The sequence below is a fragment of the Pezoporus wallicus genome, unplaced genomic scaffold, assembly GCF_028554395.1.
Source record: "Pezoporus wallicus isolate ANWC-B61680 ecotype Strahan unplaced genomic scaffold, APGP_CSIRO_Pwel_v1 contig_5767, whole genome shotgun sequence".
NCBI classification, from domain to species: Eukaryota; Metazoa; Chordata; class Aves; order Psittaciformes; family Psittacidae; genus Pezoporus; species Pezoporus wallicus.
The window spans coordinates 6,800,906-6,828,528 of record NW_026640599.1 but is presented as its reverse complement, the minus strand read 5'-3'; the positions used below and the strand labels follow the sequence as shown (position 1 = coordinate 6,828,528).

General features: G+C 38.8%; 1 protein-coding gene across 5 annotated transcripts in view; it reads left to right on the top strand.

The window, feature by feature from the left end:
• CTPS2 (CTP synthase 2) overlaps positions 1-27,623 on the top strand; it is a 66,838-nt gene that overhangs the window by 7,749 nt on the left and 31,466 nt on the right. For all 5 annotated transcript variants that reach the window (XM_057419536.1, XM_057419535.1, XM_057419534.1 and 2 more), the window contains exons 6-13: positions 730-813; positions 5,835-5,915; positions 7,131-7,282; positions 7,535-7,667; positions 8,389-8,477; positions 9,784-9,878; positions 10,696-10,758; positions 11,381-11,424. In XM_057419536.1, coding sequence (XP_057275519.1) covers positions 730-813; positions 5,835-5,915; positions 7,131-7,282; positions 7,535-7,667; positions 8,389-8,477; positions 9,784-9,878; positions 10,696-10,758; positions 11,381-11,424 — 741 coding nt within the window. The remainder of the gene's footprint in view (positions 1-729; positions 814-5,834; positions 5,916-7,130; positions 7,283-7,534; positions 7,668-8,388; positions 8,478-9,783; positions 9,879-10,695; positions 10,759-11,380; positions 11,425-27,623) is intronic.

The window sequence follows — 27,623 nt, the reverse complement described above, 5'->3', positions numbered from 1 at the left end:
CGCAGCACAGTGGTCTTCTGTAAGGGAACCCTGGTGTGGATCACTGACTCCTTGATGTACAGTGGTCTTCTGGTCAAGGCTGCTGCAACTTTTTGTGCAGGGCCAAAAGTATGTTTCTATTCAAACATTACATTCTAAATTTTACTTCACAAATATGTTTTCTTATTATTTTAAGAGATAAGTATTCACTGGGGAGATTTTGGTAAGCAAATACTGGTAATGATGATATGATTGCACCTAGTACAGATACAGAGAGAATTATTAGCCACCACAGCTTTGGATTGGAGGATTGGTCAGTTATTGGTAGGATTGATTCTCTGTATTTGAAAACAGAATTTCTTACTACCTCTGATAATTTCCAAGAACAGTTACTGAAGGCCATGTGCTGTGTTGGGCCTTCTCTGTTTATTAGCAAAATCCAACTTGTGGAATATTCCTCTTCTACCGCCTGAGTCAGTTGCACTGAAACTATTTCTCTGAAGAAAAAAACAAACAACCCAAAACCCTAACCAAAACCAAACATAAAACCCCAAAATAAACGTGACCTGAACTAGGGCCTTGTGGGTTCTTCAGAATTTCTTATATAACAGTGTTGCCATTTCTGTTTCTGCCTATTGTGGCTCTGTTTGGATATGTTTACTTCCTTCAAGTATTATTATTTGCAGTGGCTTTTCTGTTTTTACCTTGTAACTGCTTTGCCATCTGAGCTTTCAAAATACGTCTTTCCAGCCTAATGCCACTGGTGAACAGAAGACAAAACCAACACAGAACAGTGTTCGAGCACTGAGGGGTCTAGGCTTGTCTCCGGATCTGGTGAGTCAATAAATGCAGATTTTTATTTACAGGTCATCTAGAAGTGTCCTTGTGCAACGTGTCTTCAAAGTATAAGCCTTAGTGTTCCATGAAAGACAAGAATTTTAGAAGAAATAGAAAATACATGCTTCACTGCTTCACTAAAGCCACAGGAAATCAAATTACTCGAATTCACTTTAAGTTAACTTAATTCAACTAACTCCTTGTGATATCTTGGGACTGTAGCTCTGTTCTTCTGAAGTTCTTTGCAGGGAAATCATTCTGTACTGCTAAAAAGAATCTAAAGTCTCAGTTCACTTTGTGGGAAGACCTAGAATGCCTCTGGCCTCTGTTCTCTCACACATTTCTTCTTATGCATCTATTGCTAAGAAGAAGCAATCCTGCCTTTGAAGTACAGCCTTTAAAAAAATATTCCTGCTTGGAAATTTAAACATATAGGCGAATCTCCAAAGTAAGGTTCCTCAATTTCTGTCATAGAATTGTAGAATAATTTGAGTTATGAGGGACCTTTAAAGTCATCTTGTCCAACTCACTGCAGTGATCAGGGATATCTTCAACTAGATCAGGTTGCTCAGAGTCCCGCCCAACCTTAATTTGAATGTTTCCAGGGATGGGGCATCTACCACCTCTCTGGGCAACCTGTCGCAGTGTTTTACTATGCCCCCTATAGAAAAAATTCTTCCTTATATCTAGTCTGAATCTGCCCCTTTTAGTTTAAAACCTTTATCTCTTATCCTGTCACAACAGGCCCTACTAAAAAGTTGATCCTAATTTTTTTCATAAACCCTCTAAGTACTGGAAGGTCCCACTAAGGTCTCTACAGAGCCTTCTCCAGGCCTGACAAGCACAACTCAGCCTTTCCTCACAAGAGAGGTGCTCCAGCCTTCTGATTTTTGTTGCGTCCTCTGGACTTGCTGGTAAGAGCTCCATGTCTTCATTCCTGTGCTCAGGGCTCCAGAACTAGACACGGTATTCTGGGTGAGGCCTCCAGAGTGGAGTGGAGGGGTAGAATCGCTCCCTTCACATGCTGCTCACACTTCTTTTAACGCAGCCCAACATATTGCAGCTTTCTGGGCTGCAAGCGCACACTGCCGTTATCATGTTGAGCTTCTCATCCACCAGTACCCCGAAATGCTTCTTGGCAAGGCTGCTCTCAATCCCTTCATGCACCACATACTGTAGTGAACCTAAAGCCAGCAAGTTACACCTCATGCTAGTTGGCAAATGATCAAAAACCCAACTCCTTCCGTTTTTTCTCCCCAGTGCTTTAGTTAATGAGTATGTGATCATTCACTGGATGCAGATTTTGTCTGCTGATACTTCTCCTTGGGAACAAAGGGGAAACACAATTAGAATGCAGCTCCCTGTTGTGATACGTGTCTGACACTGATGTTAATCTGCTTGATCAAGTGCTGACAGCAGTGAAGCCCAGGGCAGCACAGCTTTAAATGCCAGTAAAACCTCAGTTCAGACTTACGCTCCTGTCTTCCTGTGCTGCAGCTGGTACAGCTGAAAACACACTCTATTTCTAGGTCTGCTTGAGAAACAGAAAAGGACAATTTGGCTCTTTTGTGTGAGGCTATTTGTTACATCAAAGAATATTTTCCTTGCTTGATTCTGGAAGTTCTTGAGCCTTTTCCATTCCCATAAAGTCCGCAGGGAGAAAAAGCTTCCTAGCCCTTGTGTTGTGGCTTAAGCCCAGTTGGAAACTCAGCCATGCTGCCCTCACTCACTCCCCCACTTCGTCCCCCCACTCCTGGAGGGATGGGGAGGAGAATCGGAAGAATGTAACTCCCACGGGTTGAGATAAGAGCAGTCCAGTAACTAAGGTATAACACAAAACCACTGCTGCTACCACCAATAATAATCATGATAAGGGAGATAACGAAGGAAGAGAATACAACTGCTCACCACCCGCCGACTGATACCCAGCCCGACCGAGCAGTGATCTAGCCCTTCTGGGTAACTGCCTCCAGTTGTACATCCTGGGCATGACATGCTGTGGCATGGAATATCTCTTTGGCTAGTTTGGGTCAGGTGTACTGTCTCTGCTTCCCCCAGGCTTCCCCTCCTCCCTGGCAGATCATGAGATTCAGAAAGTCCTTGGTCAGAGTAAACATTCTGACCAGCAACTAAAAACATGGGTGTTATCAACGCTGTTCCCAGCTGAACCACAGCACTGCACCAGCTACTGTGAAGGAGAAAAATGACTGCTACTGCTAAACCCAGGACACCTAAGAAATGAAAGAGGAGTGAGAATGGTTACTGGTTCTATATATTTATATCTTCAAAGAAGAAAGCTTACTCTTAAAAAAATAGTCACACAATTACATTTTGTGCTGTGCTTTCTGATTTTTTTTTTATTCTTGCATTTCAGGTTTATCAAAAAAGCATGCTTATAACTACAATATAAGTAGGATATGTGTACATACAATATATCATACAATGTGTACATACAATATATCCTTAGCTTATATAGGTGTCGTGGTTTAAAACCAGACAGAGCTCCTTCACTCACTGTCCCCCCCCCTTTTCTTGCCCTCCCCCTACTCCCGAAGGGACAGAGAAGAGAATCACAAAGAATGCAACTCCCACGGGTTGAGATAAGAACAGTTTAGTAACTAAGGTATAACACAGATCACTACTGCTACCACTAATGATAAAGGAAATAACAAGGGAAGAGAATACAACACCTCACCACCAGCCGACCGATAACTTGCCCTCCCCAGCCCCACCAAGCACTGACTGATACCTCCTCCAACCCTGCAGTCCATCAGCCCTTCCGGCTAACTCCCAGTTACATCCTGGGCATGACGTGCTGTGGTATGGAATACCTCTTTGGCTAGCTTGGGTCAGGTGTCCTGTCTCTGCTTCCTCCCAGCTTCCCCTCCTCCCTGGCAGAGCATGAGGCTCACAAAGTCCTTGGCCAATGCAAAACAACATTGTTATCAGCTCTGTTCCCGAGCCGAAAGTCAAAACTCAGCACTGCACCAGCTACCAAGGAGGAGAAAAATGACTGCTACTGCTGAACCCAGGACAATAGGCTTTATAAGTAGGATATGTGAAAGGATGTCTTGGGTAGCTTCAGATTGTTGTGACGTGGCAACTGTGATCAGCTTGTGTAGTGCAGTGCTGCTCTATATTCCAAGCTTCAGGCGCTAAATTTTGAAATCCCTCTTCAGGGGCTATTTGTGTATGGAAAGTTGCCTGTGATTTTTTAAAGCCTTTAAGATAATTCCAGTGCCTGACTCCCTCCCTGCCCTTCAAATTAATTTTTAAAAGCCTGCTAGGTGTGTGTAATAAAAGAAAAACAGGCTGATCTAGTCACTTTATCGCATCTTCAGTTCTTGCCTGAGGCTGCTGGTGACCACTAAAGCACTGAGAGATTAAACTCTGAGCACAGCTTTTTGGCACTGCTATGAAGTTGCTTGGGCACTGCTTCAAGAAAATCTTTAAATGGTTGCTGTCTTGGGCAGGGGCCCAAGGCCAAAGCAGCACATGGGGAAGATCTTAGAACAGCAGGCAGGAGGGCTTCCATCATAAGCTGTGCTGCCAGGCTGCCTGATCTAAACTTAGCTAGACCTGTTCTTAATACCTGCTGCCTCCCTGCCTGGGCCCAGGCTTCCCTGAGGTGGCATGCTGGGTCAGCCTTAGCTGTGCACCTACAGGAGCCTTTCTGTTTTCTGTGGGGTGTTCTAAGTGCTTAATGAAAACTGCTGTATCCACAGATACAGTGGTCACTGTAACAGTGTTTTGAAGACTGATTATACACTTGTCGGTGCTGCCCTATTCAACTGGATTGTCACACATCTTTGTTTCTTTGAGATCTGCCTCTGCCACTGTAACCAATTCTCTGTGACTGTATTAACTTTAAATTTGTCTCGGCAAGATGGATGATAGATTTCAAAGTGGATTTAATTATATGCTCATATTACCAATTATATATTACTACTGTTTGAAGATTTATGTCTTCAACCAGTATCCAGTTTTTAAGTATAAGTTGTGCTTAATTGAATAGAATGTGCAAATTGTTTCATAATTATTTTATGATTATAAAAATGTGCACTGGTTTTCCCTTATACTTGCCACTGGTTTTCTGTTTCTGGAATTTCTTGCAAGGGTAGAGGAAATTAATTAGATTTTGTCAGTATTAGTGTAACTAAGCTGCACTCTGGCAAGGCAATCAAAGATCAGCTAAGAGTTTCTGAACAAAAAAGGGCTTAATGCACTAAGTAGTTGCACTGGCTGGACAGATGGGGAAAATAATGAGTGAATCAGGATCATCCTACTTTCCATTACACTTTTAGGATTCAAAATAGCTTCATGTAGTAGACTTGAGTAATCAATAAGCACACTGATAGAGCAGTTCTGCGTTTGTCTGAAGTTACATAATGCAAAATAACACCTTCCAACAAACACCAAATCACATGTTTGTTTATTGGTAAAAGTTGCCAATATTTTCTAAAATTCTTAAAATTCTTTAGCAGAAGAGTAACACCAGGAACACCCTACCCCCCTCCCCCCCTCCAAAAAAAAAAATGAAATAGTTTTCTCATCTTCAGCCTTCTTTTTTTTTCATGATATACAAATTAGAAACTACAAAAAGGTGCTGAAGTATTGAAATACTGGAGAACATGCATGTAAGCTAAGTATTGTTGCTCAAAATTTATCAGTTCTTTTGATTGATCATATTATTTGTACTTGTAGAGCTGCTAGACTTTAGGTAGAGAGTATTACAACAGTAATGCAAGAAGGGAGAAGATGAGGAAGCAGTACTACAGGGAGTACCAAAGATTAATTAAAAGTGGGTCAGTATGTGCAGGTGACTGATTTACTTCTGCCTTGCTCGCAGGTATTGGTGAGCTATGATATGTTGTGAAACTCCAAAAGAGAAGAAGAAGAAAAAAAGGCACATAAATTTGTTCTGTGCCTCCAAAGGAGTTAATTTCTCCATGAATAGTATTGAGTGTTCTGTTGGTTTGCCTAGTAAATGCTCAAGTCTTTACCTTCTGTTATGACAGATTGTCTGTAGAAGTGCAAAACCTATAGAAATGGCAGTGAAGGAAAAGATTTCCATGTTTTGCCATGTGGAGCCTGAGCAGGTCAGTACTTTAATATTTTATTCATCATTATTTAAGTATGTGGGAAAGCATCCAAGTATTTCTGTGCGTTTCTGTTTTCAACTTTAGACTGATTCTAGATGACCTTAAGGTCCTTTCCAACCCTAACTATTCTATGATTCTATATTGCTTACAATTTTTATCTTGCTGTTATGTGCTCTATAACACTTTAAAAGTATTGGCAGTTTATATGTTAGATTCTATGTCAAATAATTATTAACAATTTGAGTGGATGTTAAGTGAACAGTTAATAAAAGGAATAGATTTTGAGCACATGGCTAATTCCTATACATGGTTGTGAAAACTGTGCACTTCTGAAGCTATGGTTGGTTATTGTCCTTAAATCATCTCAGGTGGTTATAGTAATGGATGAACGAAGTGTGGGTAAAGCTAGGGGCTTGCTTATGTCCCTAGATCATCACAGACACATGAAGTATCTTACTGTGATAATATTTAATAGGCTGTTCATGCCCTTTAACATGCTTGGAACATCTCCGTGTAGTTCTGTATATTTTTATAATTAATGTGTGATTTTTACATTACTAGTTTGTGATTAATTTCTGTTCAAATACTAATTCTGATAAATGCTCCTTAATATTTATGCGAGTGAGAGCATTTTACTCTTCAATGTAATGGGTAATATAAAAGGGATAACAGATGCCAACAGTTACGCTTTGTTTCAAATATGTGTCCATGTTGACCTGTCTTTCTGCAGGTGTGTAAGAAAAACCTTTTTATAGTAAGATTCCAGATGAGCATGTAGAGGGCAGGGGGCTATTACTCCCACCACCACTCTTACTTCCATCTTACTATCTGTAGAAGTGTACAGCTCCCTTGAGCTAGCTTCTGGAAATCCTTCAGAAATGCCTTTATGGTTCTCCACCCAGAGACAGACAGATGGAAGTTCAGTCAAACAACAATGCTGTGTGCTTTCCTGTCAGTATCAGGCTGTGTGTAATCATGTACACAGTTAGATTCCAACTGCAGTTATGTGACTGGACTAAGAGTCCAGTGTGCCCCTGAACTTCCCTGCAGAGTTCCCTGGCAGGAAGGGGGCTGTCTTCATGATGGTGTTTTGTTTCTAAATTTCTGTCTTTTAGGGTAGAAGCTCAGCATGTAGTATACAAAAATATAGAATGTTATATTTCCTATGAAAAATTATTAGCTAAGTCTCTTACGTTACCCTTTTTTTGTTAGGTGATATTTGTCCATGACGTATCTTCCACTTACCGAGTACCAATCCTGCTGGAGGAGCAAGGCATCATTAAGTATTTTAAACAGAGGTTAAATTTGCCTATTGATGACCATCCAAGTGATCTTCTAATGAGATGGAAGAAAATGGCTGACAGGTATCCTAATTCCTGCTGCTTTTTCAAGAAGTATTTTAATGCAAGTTAGGATTGTAGGTCCCGTGAAGTCACCAAACTCGTCGGGGGACAGTAGCATGTTGCTGATCAACAGCTGTGAATGGTCTGGGTTTAAAAACTGTCAGTTTTGAGATTTTTAGTTGATGACTTGTGAAGTTAAAGGAAAAGCAAACATTGTTAAAATGTTTTCTTTGTGAAAATCAGTCTAATAACCAAAAAACTTGTTTTTGTCAGATATGAAAGGTTGCTGAAGGTATGTTCCATAGCTCTCGTTGGCAAGTACACAAAACTAAGTGATTGCTATGCATCTGTTTTCAAGGCTCTGGAGCACTCCGCACTGGCAATTAATCACAAACTGGATTTAATGGTGAGGATATTTTTGGATTTTGCTTTCAGGGATACTTTGAATATACTCTACTGTACATCATGGGAGGCAGTTTTAATTCATGTGGAAATTAGGAGATGCATCATGCAGATAAATACTAACTGGCCAAACATCCCATTTTTTCAAGAAGTGTGTACAGATTTAGTAATTTTATTTGGATCTAAACATACTTGAAAGGAATAATGCAGTACCCAAAAGGGGATCTGATGAAAAAGCAGGGTTTACCTGCACATTTCTCTTTACATCAGAAGTAGGTTTTGCTCACGAGACTGCTTATCATGTTAGTAAGATTAGCTTGAAGGCAGAAGAAAGCAGGTAAACTGAAAGCAGTTTAGTTTGTTTTTAAAATCCTGTGCCAGAAGCTGTTGCTCTTTATTTCGTTTATTCTGAGAGCTATCCGTTTTATTTTTAGCAGAATTCTGTTATCAGAATTGAGCCATAAACCTAGTAATTCCTCAAATACAGAACTATTTAGGGATGTAGTTTGCCTCTTATTAATAAGAACAGAAAGTTGAACTACATGTGGGAAAAGCTTACCACCTTTCTTGCTGGTAGAATTATCATTTTCCATTGTTGAGTTTGTTCCAGAGATGGCAAGCTCGGAAATTCACTTGAAAATATTAGGTTGTCTTAATGCCTTTAAAAGGTTGCTCTCAGTGGAAGAAAAACCTGTTTTATTGCATGGTTTTTTTTTTTTTATAAGTACATAGATTCAACAGAACTTGAACGTTCTACAGAAGTGGAGAACTCTGTGAAGTATCACCAGGCATGGCACAAACTGTGCAAGGCAGAGTAAGTAGTATTGGGTATTCTGTATCCCAAATGCAAATGATAATTATTTCCTGTGATGAAAAATGCTTCAGTAAATAAGTTTCAGTGCATCCAAACTTCAGTTACTTACATAAAGTGATAGATGTGCGTGGTTAGTGACAAGCTTCAGACATAGCAAATTATAGTATCAACCTTAGCATCTGCTTTTAATCTTCTTAGAGAAGTTTCAGTTGTTTGCTTGGTTTTTTTTTGTTGATTCTTTGTTTTTGATAGCTAGATTTTCTTCACAGTGCAGGTCAATTGCCACAGATTTGTCTTTGTCAACGTGCATCATAGTGAAAGGTAGTTAAATAAAATCTTAGTAAATGCTGGTAACACTTTCAAACATAGAATCATAGAATAGTTAGGGCTGGAAAGGACCTTAAGATCACCTAGTTCCAACCCCCCCTGCCATGGGCAGGAACACCTCACACTAAACCATGCCATCCAAGTCTTCGTCCAACCTGGTCTTGAACACTACCAGGGATGGAGCATTCACAACTTTCCTGGGCAACCCATTCCAGTGCCTCACCACCCTAACAGTAAAAAACTTCTTCCTTATATCCAATCTAAACTTCCCATGTTCAAGTTTGAATCCATTACTCCTTCTCCTGTCACTACAGTCCCTAATGAAGAGTCTATCCCCAGCATCCCTGTAGCCCCCCTTCAGATACTGGAAGGCTGCTATGAGGTCTCCGCGCAGCCTTGTCTTCTCCAGGCTGAACAGCCCCAACTTTCTCAGCTTATCTTCATACGGGAGGTGCTCCAGTCCCCTGATCATCCTCGTGGCCCTCCTCTGGACTTGTTCCAACAGTTCCATGTTCTTTTCATGTTGAGGACACCAGAACTGCACGCAATACTCCAGGTGAGGTCTCATGAGAGCAGAATAGAGGGCCAGGACATCTGTTAGGAATCATTGCCAGGATTTCAGTTTGCATTGTTTGTTGTCAAAGTGCATTTAATTTTTTCAGTGTTATTTAGTAGACATTAAGTTTTGGTGTCAAGATAAAGTAGTGAAAATGTAGCAAGTTTATTTAAACAATAGGTATTTTAAGCAGTGGGAGTTTCCCTGTGAAGCATGAGGCTGGTCAGAGGAGAATTGGGGTGGGTAGATGAGACAAATCTCCAAATTGTGAGTTAAATTCTGTGTATTCTGAATGGTCATATAAAATGCCTTTTGTGCCTTGTGCTTGTTTTGGTATAATTTCAAAAGTCTTCAATTTGTGTGGACTTCCTTTGCTGGCTGGATTCTACATGTTGGTTGCTTTATATATTGGTGTCATTCCAGTGGCATTCTGGTCCCAGGAGGGTTTGGAATTAGGGGAACAGAAGGCAAACTCCAGGCTATTTCCTGGGCAAGAACAAAGAAAAAACCCTTTCTTGGTAAGATCATTAAGAGTCAGAAATTGTTGTGTTTTGGGAGTGTATAGCAAGCTAATTGATCTGATTAAAAAGAAAACAACACTCTGTGGAAGGATCCTGTCTTAGGCAGTATGTGTGCTGTTGTGAATATTTGCCTTGTAGATAATGCCCAGGGTTATAGTTATGTACTATATTTGCTATATAAAGGAATAAAAAGACTGTCCCTGCTTCAGAGGTTTTATTTGCTATGTTCACATTTATGTGGAGACTCTTTGTGTCTCGTAATTTAATCAGCATCATTATAGATACTAATCAATGTGCAGAAAATGTAGGTGTCTTTGGACACATTTGCTATATTAAATAATTTTTCTTGCTTTATGGTATGTTTTATTATGGTAAAGTCTAAAGATGCCATCTAGCCTATAAGCTAAGTGCTGTTTGTGTAAGCGCCTCTGAAGCTTTGGTCCCTAGTCCACATTTCTTAACATTTTTTAAGTGACTACTTGGACTAGTTGCCAAAGCAAAATTTGTATCTGGATATACCCAGGATTTCAGCTTCTGTGTGTCTTTACAGTAATTACTGGTAAAATAGATGGGAGGAAAAAAAAATATTTGAAGAGGCTTAAAGCACTTAACTGTGTCACATTTATTTATCAGTGTGCCAAATTTAAAGAGTTTTTTGCATTGAGCAGTCATTTTGGTTTAGCTTGTTGTTAAGTCTGTGTATATACACTGGGTACCAAGATTTCCAAGCAGTCAACTTTAAGACAGAATAGGAAATACTTTCAGTCCTGCTCTTTGCCCTGTTAAATTCTGGGGACTTTGTTTCCTCTTCTAGGAGTTTGTCTGGGAATGCAATTAGCAGTTGTGGAATTTGCAAGAAACTGTTTGAATTGGGAAGGTGAGCTCGGTATGCTTGTGTGACTATGATTTGCTTAGAAGAAATTTTATTCTGTATGTGAAGTGTATATTTATTATTAGAACTATTGTACAGATCCTATCATCATTAGGTACTTAGCTCTTCAACATGATCATTTTCAGCTCAGCACCCTGTGCTAACTTTCTGTACAAGGGGATAAGAACTCTTCTTATGCAGGTTGCTTGAAACCTGCTTCTTGATCTAGCAAGTGTAAGAGAAAGTGTTCTTATAGTCTGCCTCTGTAGTCTCGTTCTGGAGTGTTCAGGTGGTGAAGAGTAGAAGTGAGAAGTGGTTTTCTCACTTGCTTTTATTAGTTTGAGTAGTCAAACCGTAGCTATTGCAGTAGAAGTATGAAGAGATTTAGCTCACCAAATAACTTCTGTAACTGACAGCTGGGAGGAAAAAGTTATGGGAAGTAGGAAAGGCAGTGTGTATGACTGAGGTCATATGCTTCCTGTGATTGCTCGAAAGTGGTGCAGTGTGTGTTTAAACATATAAGATGGTAGCTTAAATGCAGACAATGAAATGCCACAGAACTGTTACGATGCATTTGTATTGCATGTATAACAATGGAAATGTACTGTTTGCCTTGAATGTGTTTCAGATGCTAATTCTACAGAATTTGACCCAGACACAAAAAACCCTGTTGTAAGTACTGATTTATTTTTTTTTCTGCGTTAGTTTTGTGAACATGTATGTTTTGTTAAAAAGGGAGTTAGCTCTTTGTAAGACATATATATAACGTTGCATAGTAACACATGAAAAGGCATCTGTTATCCCTATTCAATATTGTTTAAAAGGGTATTTTCTTTTAATAGTGCCTTGCCTTCACCTGCTTAGTGTGTGATTTGTCTTAGCTTTATGTCTTGTAATTTTTCTAATAGTTTTCTTGCCTGTAGACTGATGCTGGGAGTAGACAATAATGATTAGATTGGCTTTCCTAGAGAATAATATATAAAGAGAAGCTGGAAGTGTAGCACAAAGCTATTATCAAAGTAGAAATTCATATAGAAAGAGAAGGATTGTATAAAAAGCTGTTGAAAAATTCTTGTGTTTCCTTTGTATAAACAGTATAAATAACCACTACACTCCTTCTCCCTTATGAATCTCACAGTCCTCCTTTTGAGAAAAATTTTAGTACTGTAGGTATGACAGGGCTGAATCTTACACCAGTGGTAGAATCTTTTTTTCTTTTTTTCCAGGTATCTCCTAGCTCAGGAGATTATAGTATTACAAGATCATAAGAGTAAAACTTAAAAGTGGTCAGTAAGATAGGGTTTTTAAAAAAATGAAAATAAATACAGGTGAAAAGTGAAGTAGCTTTTTAGTGTCAGATGTAAACATCTGTTCTAGTGATAACTTACAGAGATCTACTGTTCCTGTGTCAGTTCCCTTCAAAAGAGTTTTGTTGGGATTTGTAGGTAAAATTATATATATATATATATATATATATATATATATATATATATTTTTTTTCCCATAGCTGCTTAGTCTGAAACAATGCAAGTAGGAGTTTTTAAAAGCACTTGGCCTTTTTTTTCTGAGGTTGTTTATATGCTGTGTGTGTCATGTTTTAGAGTGTCTTGGTTTAAGCCCAGCTGGTAACTCGGAACCATGCAGTCGCTCGCTCGCTCCCCCCTTCTTCCTCCTCCTGCTCCTGGAGGGATGGGGAGGAAAATCAAAAGAATGTAACTCCCATGGGTTGAGATAAGAGCAGTCCAGTAACTAAGATATAACACAAACCACTACTGCTGCGATAAGTAATTTTAACGGAAATAACAAGGGGAGAGAATACAAGCGCTCACCACCCACGACTGATACCCAGCCCAACCTGAGCAGCGATCTGGGCCTTCCAGGTAACTCCCCCCCAGTTTATATACTGGGCATGATGTGCTGTGGTATGGAATACACCTTTGGCTGGTTTGGGTCAGGTCTGTCTCTGCTTCCTCCTGTCTCTGGTCCTGTCTCTGCTTCCTCCCAGCTTCCCCTCCTCCCTGGCAGAGCATGAGACTCACAAAGTTCTTGATTGGAGGGGCTTTTTAGAGCTAGTTTCATTTAACTTCTTGTCGTGGTTTAAAACTGTGGTGTGGAATACCTCTTTGGTCAGTTTGGGTCAGGTGTCCTGTCTCTGCTTCCTCCTGGCTTCACCTCCTCCCTGACAGAGTATGAGACTCACAAAGTCCTTGGTCAGAGTAAATGATTTAGCAACAACTAAAAACATTGGTGTTATCAGTGCTGTTCCCAGGCTGAAAGTCAAAACCACAGCACTGCACCAGCTACTAAGAAGGAGAAAAATGACTGCTACTGCTGAACCCAGGACACTTCTCATGACTGCATTTCAGATAGTCACCTCAGGTACCTTTTTGGGATACAGCTAGATAACTGGGGATTGAGTCCCCTTTTGGAACTGGTGGTTTCTCTACATTATTGTTAGGATTGTTCACAGCAGCTGGCTCTGATGCCAAGCTCCACACTTAGCTGAAGTCGGGAACGTGGATGCTTATCTGCTGCAGCCCTACTGTCAGTTTCTTCTGTTACGGAAATTGTAGTGTGTATTAGTACAATATATCTAGGACTAAATTTTTATTCCATAACTAATTAATGGAGTGATTTGTGATTTGCATTCAAGGGCAAGTAAGGTATATATGTTAAAGAGAACATTATTTGGACATAAAATTAAGAAAATAATGGCGTGAGTGCATGTGTCATGGAAAGTTAATGCAGTGTTTACAATCAAAGCAGTATGCTTGCAGTATGTATAACGGATATTCTTTTGTTCTGAGCTACATTAAGGTTCTGAAATTGGTTACTACCAGTCATATTTCAGCATTTTAATCTGATCTTTGACATCTCGGTTCTGGGCAAGGAACGGATGTAAATCATTCCAAAGGGGAAATTTGCTCTGTCAGTAGTTATAACTGCTAATAATCTGTCTTAACAGAGTCCATGTTGTGCTAAAATTTAGATTTTTAGTTTAGATATTCTATATAATCACAAGTTTAGATATTCTATATAATCACAAATCAATAAAAACAATCAGAAGAGAAGCAGGTTAGTGAAGCTTGTGAACTACTTAAGTGGTGTAGGTGTTTCATTATTCAAGAAAGTTAGTTCACTGTATTAGCACTGATAATATCTTGCAATGCCACTATGTTGTTCAGCTGAGGGCTAACTTAAGACCGAAGTTATATACTTTTCTTTTGGTTCCTGCTCTGTTGGAAACTGAAGTGGGGGAAGAAAGGCACTAGTAGTAGTAGTGGTAGTAGTTCTATTTGCTTTTATTTTTAAGAAAAAGGAAAAAAGACAAAGTTCAGATATGTAGGTTGGCAGGGGAGCTCAGGGACAGCCGTAAAATATGCAGCTACTTTTGCGTCTCTTAATTTGCTAAGCATTCAGATACTCTTAACCGTACTTAACCAAAGCTGATCGTTTTTTCTGAAGTATGTATAAAATATCTTGGTCTACTTTGCTTCCCTAATGTCTGTGTCAATCTGAACCTTTTTCATTAGAAATAAAAAGTTGGGAATGTAAAGTAACTATGTAACTCAGAATTAGGCTTCCAGAGGAAAAACAGGTGTCTGAAATAATGAAAAACATCACTGGTAGTTTAAATAACACAAGTTATTGTACCACAGAGGAGCATTGTGTGCGTTACTTAAAAGTTTTGAGGATCGTAGAAGTCTTTTATGTGGTAAGGCAATTATGATTTGTTTTGTTTTGAATAACACGCAACTGAAGGTAGAGAGTTGCCTGCAATGCTGAATATGTTTCACTGCAGCTGCTCATGTATTTCTACTGACTATCATTACAACAGTGTTGCTCAACCTGGGTTCTGCAAAAGCACCCATGAGTAACTTTATATAGGAAGGGAACCCTGTATAACCCTGTATAACCCTGTACTGCTTGTTTTGGGGAATATTGATATCAATTATATTGGCATGTAAATGCCTAAGTATCATGAAGTTAAGGTGTCAAACACCTTGGAAAAATAGTAGTCTCTGCATACAAAAATGGAAGCTAATGACTTAGTAGTGTAAACCAGACAAAATTGCATCTTTATAGTACTGTAGGGAATAAAAAAATCCTGAAGCTGAATATTTGTGTGATAAAAACTTAAAGGAAATGAGACCTAGAATTTTAATAAGCTACATTTAACAGATTAGAAGTTGATACTAGATTTTATTTAGGCTTAAACTAGAAATGTGAACTCGGAAGGGGGGAAAAAAATAAAAGGTCTCTGATATGGCAGTTACCTGTATTATCAGACCATACAATTTACACTACCAAAATACCACCTTAAGGTTTTGGCTTGAATTCCTGTTTAACACACATTTGATTTCAGTAGGAAAAATGAGGGAGGTGCATGAGCACTCATCACAGCCCATCAAGTTCTTGATCTCATCTTGGTTGATTATTTGCAGGTCACGTTCCCATTATATATAGTCTTAAGCTTTCTGCTTTACTTCCTAGCCTTCAAAATAATGGTAGGTAAATTGTTACTGTTCTTAGCAGGAAAATAGCTGTTCAGAAAAGTAATGCATTTGCTTGAGAGTAATGCTTAGTATGAATTTTCTGTTGCAAATGATAATTTTAAAATTAACTCCTTCAAAGGGAGACTGTATAGTCTGTAAACTGCTAATGAACTGGATTCACTGAATGGCAAAGGAATTATTTTTTTTGTTCCATTTCCCTTGTCTTCCTCAATTATTAAGCTTAGATTTTTTTTTGGATGAGACTTTTAAGTATGTTCTTTGTCAATTTTATTGTAACTGCATCTGACTGTTACAGGAAAATAAAAAGATGACTCTAGAAATAATTCCAATACACTTCTTTTATTTTTCCTCCATTAAAAAACCTCCAAATTTTAATTGTGATAGTTATTCTTCATGACCTATGCATCTTGTGTAGCATCATGAAACTTCAAAAATTTCACTGGGGAAAAAATGCATTTCCTAAAAACTCAAGAAATTGTGCAGAAATAGATTTTACCAGTAGATGACACTATTGTAACATGTTTGTTCCTTTATGTCCACTTTTCCTATTCAGGAAGTCAGTAACCTGATTGAATTAAAAAATTTCTGAGGTCGCCTAAAAGATGAAAGGAGTGTATGTCCCACTCCTGCAAAAGCACCTTTAAATTCTGTGATTTTACTTATGTGCCTAAAGTAGCTACTGTAGCTTAGTAAACAAATGTGTGTGGGGTATATTTAGTTTTGAAATTGGAGCTTGTTGTTCATTTAGAATATATTTTTTTTCATAAATCAGAAAAAGGTCATAAATATTATTTACTTCTCTTGCAAGAAACATAACACTTTTTAACAGCTGAGGGGTTTGTGTAAAAGAACAGCCCAGGAGCCTATTAGAACATTCATATCATGTTTAAATATCAGAATTTTTGAGGCTTCTATTTGTGCATCACTGGTGTGGAGTAAGTTATTCCTCATTTCATGGACGGGAAATTCAGGGATAAGAACCACTGTCATATGGGATCTTGAACATGCTTGATAGGCTTTGCAAGTAAGTTGAGCCTTTAAGTCCTTAAGTAACTCTGAGATCTCACTGGTTTATGAGGATAATGAATGATGTTGGTGTTAAAATTCAGTTAAAAATTCCAAGTTCTCCAGTAGGATTAGTGCCTAATCCACTGATTTACTTGTCTTCAAAAATTTTCATTATTCTTATCTATCTTCTTGTTCACTAATTTCCTCTTAAATAGTAATGGCCATGAGATGTGTGTGAAAATATGTCACAGGTACTCATGCAATGAAAAGGTTAAAACTGCACCAAATAAATGTAATGAATATTTTAATTGCAAAAGCAGTCAGTCAGTTCCTCTGTGTGTATACTTAATGTGTTCCCATTTACAAGAGTCATAACACAAACTAGTTATGTAAATATAATTTAAAATGAACACACAATGTTACAGACATCATACTTAACATTCTTATATTGTTATTGAAAATAAGTACTTTATGGTTTAAAATTTTTTACTGTTTTACTGTTTACACTATGCAAGTGTTGTTTTATGTGAATGATGAAACTGAACTGGGAGGAGTATTGGATAGTATATGCTAGGGGACACTGCTCAGATGGAATGACACATCTTTCCTTTTGTGTGTTTTAGAAACCATTTGATTTGAATTGCTCTAGAGGTCCAAACGATAGCTCAGGTAAAACAGGGTTTGGATTTGTTAAACACTTTTGCAAATGTAGTGTGAAATAGAAACAGTTCTGAAGTAATTGTGAGGCAGCTTAGCTGTAAAGGGTGGCTAGTAAGTGTGCAGGAGACACAGTACAAAACATAATTTGTTATACATCAGATCTTTATTCTGTATGTTTTAAAATCTTAACAAATCTGTGGGTTTAGGTGTACCTATAATGTACACATGTGCCAGGCTCTTCTCCCTCAAAGCAGTGGTGTTCATTCTTGCAGATGCCTTACTGTCCTGTACCAGTTATCTTTTTTATAAGCATCACAAACTCATCAAAGCTGATGCTTCCATCATTATTTTTGTCCAACGATTTAATTATATTATCAAGTGAGAATGAATCCTGTTTTATTAAAAAAAAAAAAACAAAACAAAAGAAAAAGAGAGAATGAAATAACTAGATTGCCACAACTATTTTCCTGTAAGGAATGTTGCCAAGAAGTGATGTAGTCATTAACAGTCAGTGTTACTTGAAGGTGTTGTACTTACCAGTTTTACTCGTTAAACTAGAAATACAGTGCCTGCTCTCCCCTCCCAGAAATGTTAACAAAGATATGGTAACCATTTAGAAATATCAAGTATTACTCGGGTTACTTCAGTCTTATGTGTGAATTTGGAATTTAGGAAACGGAGCAGGTAGAATAGCTGCAGCATGTACAGAGTCACCAATACAAAACGATTATGCATACTACTATTTCTTTGTTAGATACTCATTTGGGCCCTGCATACGCTGTTTAATGAAAGTAGTAATGCATTTTTAGGCTTTGGATCAGGACCTGAGAGTGTCTTTCCCTTCCCTTTTGCCCTCTTTACTAGGAATACTGTATTCACTGTTGAAAAATTCTTGCTAATGTGTTAAATCTAGTTCAGCTTATTAGTTCCTTTTATTTGTCATGTCTGGTAAGAGCACATCTCAAATCCTAATGCAGTGAGTGTTCTGGTAACATCCCTGATCAGGCTAGTTAAATAGTATAAAAACAGTTTTGATTTCTAATCTGAATTTAAAAAAGTTTTTGTTTCTTCATACTTTATGCCTATGCATATTTTGTAATGTCCTCTCCTGCTTTTATGTTGATTTATTATGGTGCCATGTATTTCTGCAAACAAAGTAGGTTCTTGAAAATACCTGATACCCAGACAGAAAGCAGCAGCATTGGTTTTTTGAGCTCTTCCATTTCTGCATATCTGAGAAAATGGGTATAGTGCTAACTTGTCTACAGCTAATATAAAACCCATTATATTTCTGAATTTGCCATCATATTTCCTATTAAATTTTGACAATTAATTTCTGACAGTTTTTAAGAGAAAAAACCCTTTGTGTTTTATTATTTTGGTGGGGTTTTGATTGTTTGTTTTAATTAGCCACTTCATATTAATGAAATTACTAAATTGAATTACTGTAGTTCTCAACGTACTGGATTTTTCTATTGAGGCGCAATTTTTTTCAGCCCTTTAGCAAAAATTGCTTTTTGTCAGCTATCCAAAACACAGTATTTAACAATTTGTCTAGGAAAAGAATCTAAATTGGGTCCTAATGCAGTTCAGGAAAGGTCTGGCAGAGAATATGTATGAAATCAGAACCTAGAATTTTTTTTTAATTTATTTTTCTTTTTTTTTTTTTTTTTAATTATTCCCCCTCTTCTCCACTCTCCCCGAAAAATGGGTATTTCTCTCTCTAGCTTGGTAGTGTCTCTTTTCTTTACATGGCTTCTTTCCGGAAGGGCAAACCTTCTTTTATTTGGTGGTGGTGGTAACTTAATCTAGATAAAAATTAGCTCATGTCTCTTCCTTTTAAATGTGTCCTACTGATGTACTTGGTTTATATATTTTTCTAGATATTTTCTAGATTCAGACTTATTACTTAGACTTAAAGCAAAAATATTTATAAGACTCAGATGCAATATTCTGTGTGCGATTTGGCTTGCATAAAAAAAAAATCCAAACAAAATGGCTTCTTAGATTTTTGCATTCATAGAGCTTTGTTATAAACTCCCTGCACAGATACCTGTTTGGAGCTGCTGTTCATTAATGTGAGTGGAGTTTTTTATAAGCCAAGCCTTAAGAATTGTTTATAGAGTCAGTGAAACCATTTGGGCACATAATCTGCCTTGCAGTGTCATTGCTTGTATTTCCTTTTTCCTATCCATTTCATAGGAAGCACAGTGAATATAATAATACATTATATAAAAATATATATGAATATAATAATATCATATAAGAGTGAAACTTACCTTCAGGTACTGTGCAAATTGATTCTGAAGTAGATTTTTCAGCCCACCGATGGACAGTGCACTGGTGCTACCCTCCATTAAAGCATACTGGGTAAAATACTTCAGAAGGTTATCATTGAGTAAATGTTCCATGTTTCTCAGATGTTGTCTTGAAGAACTGCAAACAAAGCAGACAGTAACAATCCTTGAAATGTATCTGAAATCCTGCTTGTTGTTACTAACCATGTGAAATGATTAATATTTAACCTAGCTGAAAAGAATTGGTTTTGGTTTTGTGTTTTTTGGTTTTGCTTTTGTTTTTTTGTTTTTGTTTTTTTGTTTTTTTTTCCCTCCCTCATACTGGATCAACTTTCTGAAGGCGAAAAAGAAAAACCAAAACCCAAAACAAAACAACAACAAAAGTTAGGTTCAAAGATTTGAAATACCAAATATGTTTAGGTTGTTCTTACCTGACTCAAAATCCAGAGCTTTCAAATGTATTCAGCAGAACTGAGAGGTTGGGGCAACCTTTATAGTTGCTTGCATGCTCCACCCTAATTATGAAACTAGCATTTGTCATTGAGTCAGTGCACTAGTTCTGTTGTCTTTTCAATAGTCAAAGGAGTAGGATACTTTAGTAGTAGAAATGAGTAATTTTTTTTTTTTTTATCTCTGGAATGGGTTGTCATGAGCATCCACTGCTGCACGTGACATAGATTTACTTGGTGTTCATAGGCCATCCTGGAGGGAGAGGTTTCCTCTCTTAGACTTGTGTATTTTACATTTGTGTACCACACACAAAGAAGCCTGAAAAAGGCTGCTATGGGGATATGTATAACATTTGTTATTGTAATGGACTTTTAGAAAATGGTAAATATGTTTGTTTTAAAAAGATCCAATTAAGTAAACATGAAGAAGCTACTTGCTCTTTGTGCGAGTTGATAATCACTGATGCCATAGCCACTTCTCCAAATTTTGTGCTGCTACCTAGCACAGGAAAGTATGAATTTCCTCTGGAATAAAATTTTGGTTGCTACTGTTAAGAATCAAAACAGTCTGTGATGTGAATGGAAAAGCACTGAAGTATTCTAAATGGGAAAGGTGAATCTAAGATCCTGAAAAACTGTTCCTTCTTGCAGTCATCTTCCTAACTGAGTAGTGTGTTCTTCAGGTTCTGAAATTGTGTTCTGTTGGTGGACTGTGGAGCGTTTTTGAGTGATATTCAGCCCGTGGTCAATGCTTCATGGCCCAACACTGCTGGTTTTGCAGCTGCTGAGATGCTGGTTCTGGCTGTGGTTTCTGCATGTGGTTTCTAATCTGCCTGATGTCTGCTGGTGTCTGGTTTTGATGCTTAGCTCCAGGCTCACTTAGTAGATCTTTTACCCTGTGCGTCACTTACTGTGAATCAGTCACCACTGTGTCACTTATAACCCTAAGCTAAGAGCTTTGGGGATCTGTAGGAGATAAATGGGTTGGAAAGTTTTTGGAACTGCAGGTATATGAGTCGAGGGTTCCATGACAGTTAAGTACGAGGTTTTCTGAGAAGACTAGGCAAGCTTTGCTAAGTGCATCATGTATATGTCGACATAAAGCTAGGAGTTGCTGCTGTTATCACTAGTGGCGTCTCTGATGCTGCCAAGGTATATGGTGATAGCAGTGCAAGCAAGCCTGGGAGTCCTGGTCTAGAATAAATGGTATGGGTTAGGGTAAGACCCATGCACCAAACCTGGGCCATGAACTCTAAGCTCATTCATGACAGATAATCTGAAGTTCCTTTTTCTTCCTCTTCTTTTCACAAACAAAATGAAAACTAAGTGTCCGTATCTTTCTCCTTGCATCCTGTTTTCCACTTCTAGTAGATGGTGAAATTTTAGTAGCAGTGTATGACTATGTGATCTGCTAAGGCTTTGGCTCCACATCTGCTAATTCTCCTTGCCTACAGGTCCTGTGTGTGGTAGCCTCACGATGTTTACTCCTCTATCCCTTTTGGGAGCAGTGTCAGAAAGCTGGTGTGCTGATGTGTGCTGTTGACATTTTAAGTGTTCAAATGACTTGTCTTTACTTGTACCGAAAGCACATCCCTGTCTTCAAGATGTGGTAGTAAGATGCTTAGTAGTATGGAAGAATTGCATTTCAAGGGATCACAACTCAAGGAATTCAGCCCATTAGCCTTACAGATTTGTTAAGGTTTTGTTAAAGAACACCACCTAATTGCAAAATAGCATAACCAGTTTTACTGAAACATCTTCCCATGGAAGTGAGACACCAATGTCTGGAAATGTCTGGAAATGTAGGTGACCTGCCTAAGAGTCGCACACAGAATGTGGGGATAAATCCAGTCTCTTCAGATCAGTTTTATTCACAAAGCACTGTAATCTCTTAAGAGGCAATCTGAATGAGAAACTGACAGAGTTGGGATTTGTAATTTCATCTCCTGACTCTTTGTCTTCTTCTCTCTCATTTAGACCACAGTGCCTTCCTCCAGTAATTTGTGTGGCATCTCTGAACACTGTATTGGAATCAGCAGCAGAACTTAGTTTGACAGGCCCCAGCACAGTCTTTGCCAGAAGACCCTTTTTAGAGCATAAGTGCTCTTCTATAATAGGTACAGTTTGTCCAGCACAACCCAGCAATGGCAGAATGATTATCAAGGTGTAAGAAATTCTGGTCGTTAGCCAAGAACTTGAACATAAGTAGGGGAAGTTAATACCTTGCTGTTGCCACTATTAGATGACTTGTAACTAGCAGGTAGCAGCATTTATCAATGCTGAAGAACAGCACTTGGTACCAAGCTTTGTGCAAGCTGCCTTGCAGTGTAGAAGTAGCAGTCCAGCTTTGGTTACAATGGATTGCTGCTCTTTCTTGGATGTATGAATATATGTCATTTCTGCAGTTTATGACATAATTCAATTAGGTTTGCCCTGGGCTAGAAAAGTCATGTTAGTAAGCACCATATCCTTTTAGAATTGACATTTTTATTGTAGCTTAGATACAAAGCCATTAGCAACAAAAGAACTAAGTTGATGATGTTGTGTGAGTCTGTTTAGGGCTGCACATCACACCCATGTCCCTGTGATGATTGTGTGTTGTTTCAGTGATGGTGTCTGCAATAGTCACTCAAATTGGTTATTGCTGAGTATTACCCTAGTAAACTGGTTTGCTGGTGTATTTGGAGCAAACACACTGGAGAGTAAAACAATACAAGCTGCAGAAATGGCTGAAGTTTGGGCAGCACTGCTAGTGGTAGGAGGGGTGAAGCTTATGGCATCCTGGTCACGTGGTCTTCATGCACATCCTTCCTGCCACCATTGATGGCTAAATGGTATGTGAATCTATGCCCCTTGCTTACCTTAATGTGCTGGACTAAACTAGGTTGGTCTGCAACTGGATCTCTATGCCATTGACTGATACTGTTGGATGGGACAAGGCACCTTCCACAGGGGTGTGGCTGTCACCTGAGAGCAGCAACTATGTCTGTCATCCTGTTTAATCCTTTGGTGATAGGTTAACACCCTAACCCTCCAGTATTTTTCCATCTTCTCCAGTGTATTTTATAGTAGCAGTACTACTGTTACTTGTGTGTGAGCACAACTAAGTCAAAGCTAGTTGAGGAATTTAGGTAGATTTAGATTAGATAGTAGGAAGACATTTACTGTGAGGGTTGTAAGACACAGGAACAGGTTGCCCAGAAAAGCTGTGGCTGCCCCATCCCTGAAGTGTTCAAGGCCAGGTTGGGTGGGGCTTTGATGAACCTGGCCTAGTGGAAGGTGTCCTTGCCCATGGCAGGGGAGTTGGAACAAGATGGTCTTTATGGTCCCTTCCAACACAAACCGTTCTATGATTCTATGTTAATCTCTGTGAAGTTTATGTTACAGCCTGACTGCAGTATAGAAATGTCTACTGTCAAGATGAAGTTTTGCTATAATTGAAAAAACGTATTTGTCGATGTTGTGCATTTGTAAAGAAAGGGCAGGAGGTGATTTTGTGCTTATTATTCACCTACTTCTACTGGTATGCTGCTTGTGCATCATATCTAGCTTCTAGACATCAGCCACTAGATCAAGGCCCTTTGTTAGCTTTGGTTACTTTCTGGAGTGGAATCTGGAGTGGAAGTGGAGAAAGATGGTGGGACAATTTAAGTAAATTGGACTGGATTAGGGGTTCTGTGGAACATACAATTCCTTATCTGATTTGCAAAAGAATCTTACATGGGTCTCAAATAATTTTGATTTGTTACAAGGAAGCAGAGCAGCATTTGTATAGTACTAATGCTATCATAAAGAACATACATGTATCTATGCCTGTTGTAAAATACTAATGCCCACACTGAAGTTAAATATGGGACATGTACAATATTAGATTAGTAGGAATAATTTTTTTTAAAATACTTGTACTGCAGTAATTAGCAAATAATGAAAGGAAGGCCATGGAGATGCAGATGTCTTCTGCTGCCACTGTAAGGGTTTTGATGAGTTCTGCAGAGAATTGGGCCTGCAATTGCAGGCATCTTCAGACTTCAACTTTCCAGTGTTGCCAGTGCCATGGGTTCTAACTGTTGGGCTAGGAGGAGACAAAGGGCAGATGGAGAGAAAGAATATCCGGTTAACAAATTTTCTGAGAAAGATCAAATAATTATGGCTGAGAAATTCAGCAAACCACACTACAGCCATTATAGGGAACCTGGCATTGCTCTGAGGTATGGAACTGTTAGATGGAAGTTGAAGACTAGTTGTAAAATCCTTTATGTGTCATAAGTGATGCATTACTTATGTTAAAAATGCCATTGTTTGTAAAAGCTCCAGTGGTGATGTATGAAAGGGTTGTCTCATCTCACAAATTAAACTTGAACTATATGGCTTATCCTGACAAGAGTTTCTTCCAGGCCCTCCCTTGTGACATATACCTTAATGAGAGGTTGAAGGTGTCTTTCTAAACAGGACTGGGCGTGCCTGCTACAGGGATGAATGATTTAATATGATGCGTTGTTTGTAGTCATCTTTAAATTTGTGATGTGTTATTCATCGTAGCTGTATGTGTCAGCTTTTGCTGTCATGTACACATCTGGCAGACAAACGTCATTGAAACTCCTTGTGATACAGACATTTTGTGTTACACGAGACAGTTTTGAGGGAGAATGTGTTTCAAGAGAGGTTTTATCCTTCCATTTTCTGAAAATGAAATCAATGAGGAGAGATAGAATCTAGTTCTGTAGTTTGTTCTCAAAGCATTGTTGCTGTTCTCAACAATGCAGACCTGATGGACTGTTAAAAAGAGCTCTAGAGGTGCATGTAATAAACCACATGGGCACAGAATGTAGGTGTTGCTCAGCACTGAGATGCCTAAATCCTTAAGTGTGAACATAGAATCATAGAATAGTTAGGGTTGGAAAGGACCTTAAGATCATCAAGTTCCAATCCCCCTGCCATGGGCAGGGACACCTCACACTAAACCATATCACTCAAGGCCTTGTCCAACCTGGTCTTGAGCACCGCCAGGGATGAAGCATTCACAACTTCCCTGGGCAACCCATTCCAGTGCCTCACCACCCTAACAGGAAAGAATTTCCTTCTTATATCCAACCTAAACTTCCCCTGTTTAAGTTTTAACCCGTTACCCCTTGTCCTATCACTACAGTCCCTAATGAAGAGTCCCTCCCCAGCATACTAGTAAGAAACTCCTTTGCTCAGTTTTTTTCCTGCCTGGAAGTAACTATAGTGTGTTGTCATGCAAGTCCAGGACTACTGTTTGTCAATGTGATAATCCTACTTGTGAGTCAGAAATGACACATGTGGTTGTCTCAGTCCTGTAAGAGCCTGATCCATTATGTATTCTTACAATTAATTTATTTAATATGATTTGATAGAAAAAGGGCCTAATATAATGCAGGTTAGTGATGCTTTCTTTTAAAGCATGACTACAACTTGGGATGATATGGTGATGTGATAGGATACTCTTGGTTCTCTTTGTGTGCATGTGGAGAAGATGGGGAATCTTGAGTTCTGGCTTCTCTGTCTAAAACAATTTTGCCTTTTACCTTAAACAGCAGGAGCTGGGAGAATGAGTATTCTGAATTTCTGACCACACGGACCATCATGCAGTCTTGCATGGATGTCTTTGTACATTGGGTAGGCACAGTGGGTCCTCAGGACTGTTACAGTGCTTAAGCCCTTTTTATTAGAATTGTGCTGCAACAACCCTCTAGGTCACTGTGACCCTGTTGCAGCTGGGCTGGCCTTGCTGCTGAGGCAGAAGGAAATCATTGAGACAGTGCCACAATACTGAGTAAAAGTGTTTGTGCTAGTTAATGACCACTTGCTTTCCTCTAGGAACAGGTAAGTTTGGGGAAAACAGCAGCAGCATCCCTGAGAGGTGCTCTTAAGGGAGGAAGAATTGGAGGTCATTTTGCAAGGCTTCTTTGATAGCAACCTCTGAATCTCTCTGTTCAATTTCTTCACCTTCAGCACTCTGTAGAAACACCTAGATCAGCCTTGCTGGCCTGATCAGACTCAGCAGCACAAAATGCAGAGGCAGAAAATTAAATAGAATAGTGGTAAGAACCTTGAAACTCTCTGTTTTGATTCAAAGATGCCTATATGCACTGGTTGAGCTCAAGTAATTGCTCACTCTCCTGTAAGTGTGCCATGCCATACCATGTAAAATCAGATTATTAGTAATATTCTGGGATATGTTTAATTATCAATGTGAAACGTAACAAATGATATTACCAAGTAACGGCTTTACCTTTGGCATACAAAGCCCTCATCTGCTAGCACTTTAATGTGTTGTAGATATAACAGATACTTGCTAAATTATTTCCAAAGGAAGACTGTCAAAATTATACTCTTGGAAATAATGAAAATGTATATATAAAAAGAGTTTGTAATTATTGCATCGTGGCCTAAAAGGTAATATAGATCTAATTAGCTGTGGCTTCCATTAAGATAATCATTTGGCTTGGCTAATTACAGAGAGCTTACATAGGGATGAGAGATGTAACTTGCCATGAAACATTGGTCTTCACTGATGAAAAGGAAGCCCAGCAGTTGGCCAGGAGCCTGGGAAAAGCACTAAAGCCTCAGTATTGCTCAATCTGTAAACTGAAAAATTAATTTTGACAAATCACAGTAGACATGCTATGTCTGCAGACAGCACAGATTGGCAACTCATTGTTTTATTGCACAGCTTATCTTTGTGCAAAACTTCATCTTGTGGCAGAAAAATATTTTGAATTTTCTGAGAATAATCCATTTTACGTCAAGATAATTAGAGTTCTTGCAAGGTTTCTGTTGTCTTGCTGATTCTCTTACTGTGAATGTGGAATTGTTAAGTGATGGTATAAAGAAAATATACGAATTCTGTAACAGAATTCATATGGACGGGGGAAAGATATGTATTTTGGAATAAACTACCATTTTGAAATTCAGTATCATTAGCACCATTATGTAGTGAATAGCACTGTTTTACCCAACTTAACTACTTCTTACATGTGTTTTCTGAGCTGAAACCTTAGTGACAAAACACGTTCAACTGTCTCTGTCTTCCTGGGGGTGTTACAGAGCCAGTACTTAAGTGAACAACTGAAAAATTGTCAGTTCTTTTGTCAGTGAATTAATGTAGTTTCTTCTTCATTCCACCATGCCCTTGCAAGCTCAGCAAAACCTGAAGTTCAAGTGACAAGTAGCTTTGGGAGGACCTTTATTTGAGATAATGAATTAAAAGGGAAGAACCCTGCTTTCCCTGTAAAACACAGATTGAACTGTTGAAATGTATTTGTGAACTAAGCACCCTTATGGTTCTATCACATGTAGGCAATGAATTTAGTTTTTCCAGTGATTTTTATGGTATCACCTTAAGAAAAGCGCATAGTGTCATGCTACAGCTCCATCTACACCAAAGGCCCTAGAATACCTCTTGGTCAACATCAGAGGGGTCTTCTCAGTGGGGGGATCTTACAGTAGGCATCTTCTACCAACCTCCAAAGCAAGATGATAAGGCCAACAAAGCAAGCTTTGGGTCACCTTAGCAAGCTTTGGGGCAGTGGAACCTGGTTCTTATGGGTAACTCCAACTGCCCAGGCATTTGTTGGAAGAAAAACACAGCAGCCCACGTCATCCATCAAGTTCCTGGAATACGTACAGGACTGCTTCCCTCAGACAAATGTTAGATGTGCCAACCAGGAATGAGGCACTGCTGGACTTGCTACTCATAAAGCAAGAAAACGTGCTTTGTAATATCTCAGTTAGTGATAACCTTGGCTGCAGTGATCAGAATATTGTGGAGTTTGGGATCTGGCTGAGCACGCTGAAGGTTAGCACTAAGATAAAGGCTTTGGATTTCAGAAGAGCAAACTTCAGCTCACTCAGAGCTCAGCTGGGGGGGACTCCATGAGAAACTTCTGTGGAGCATAAAGGAGCTAGCGAGTACTGGG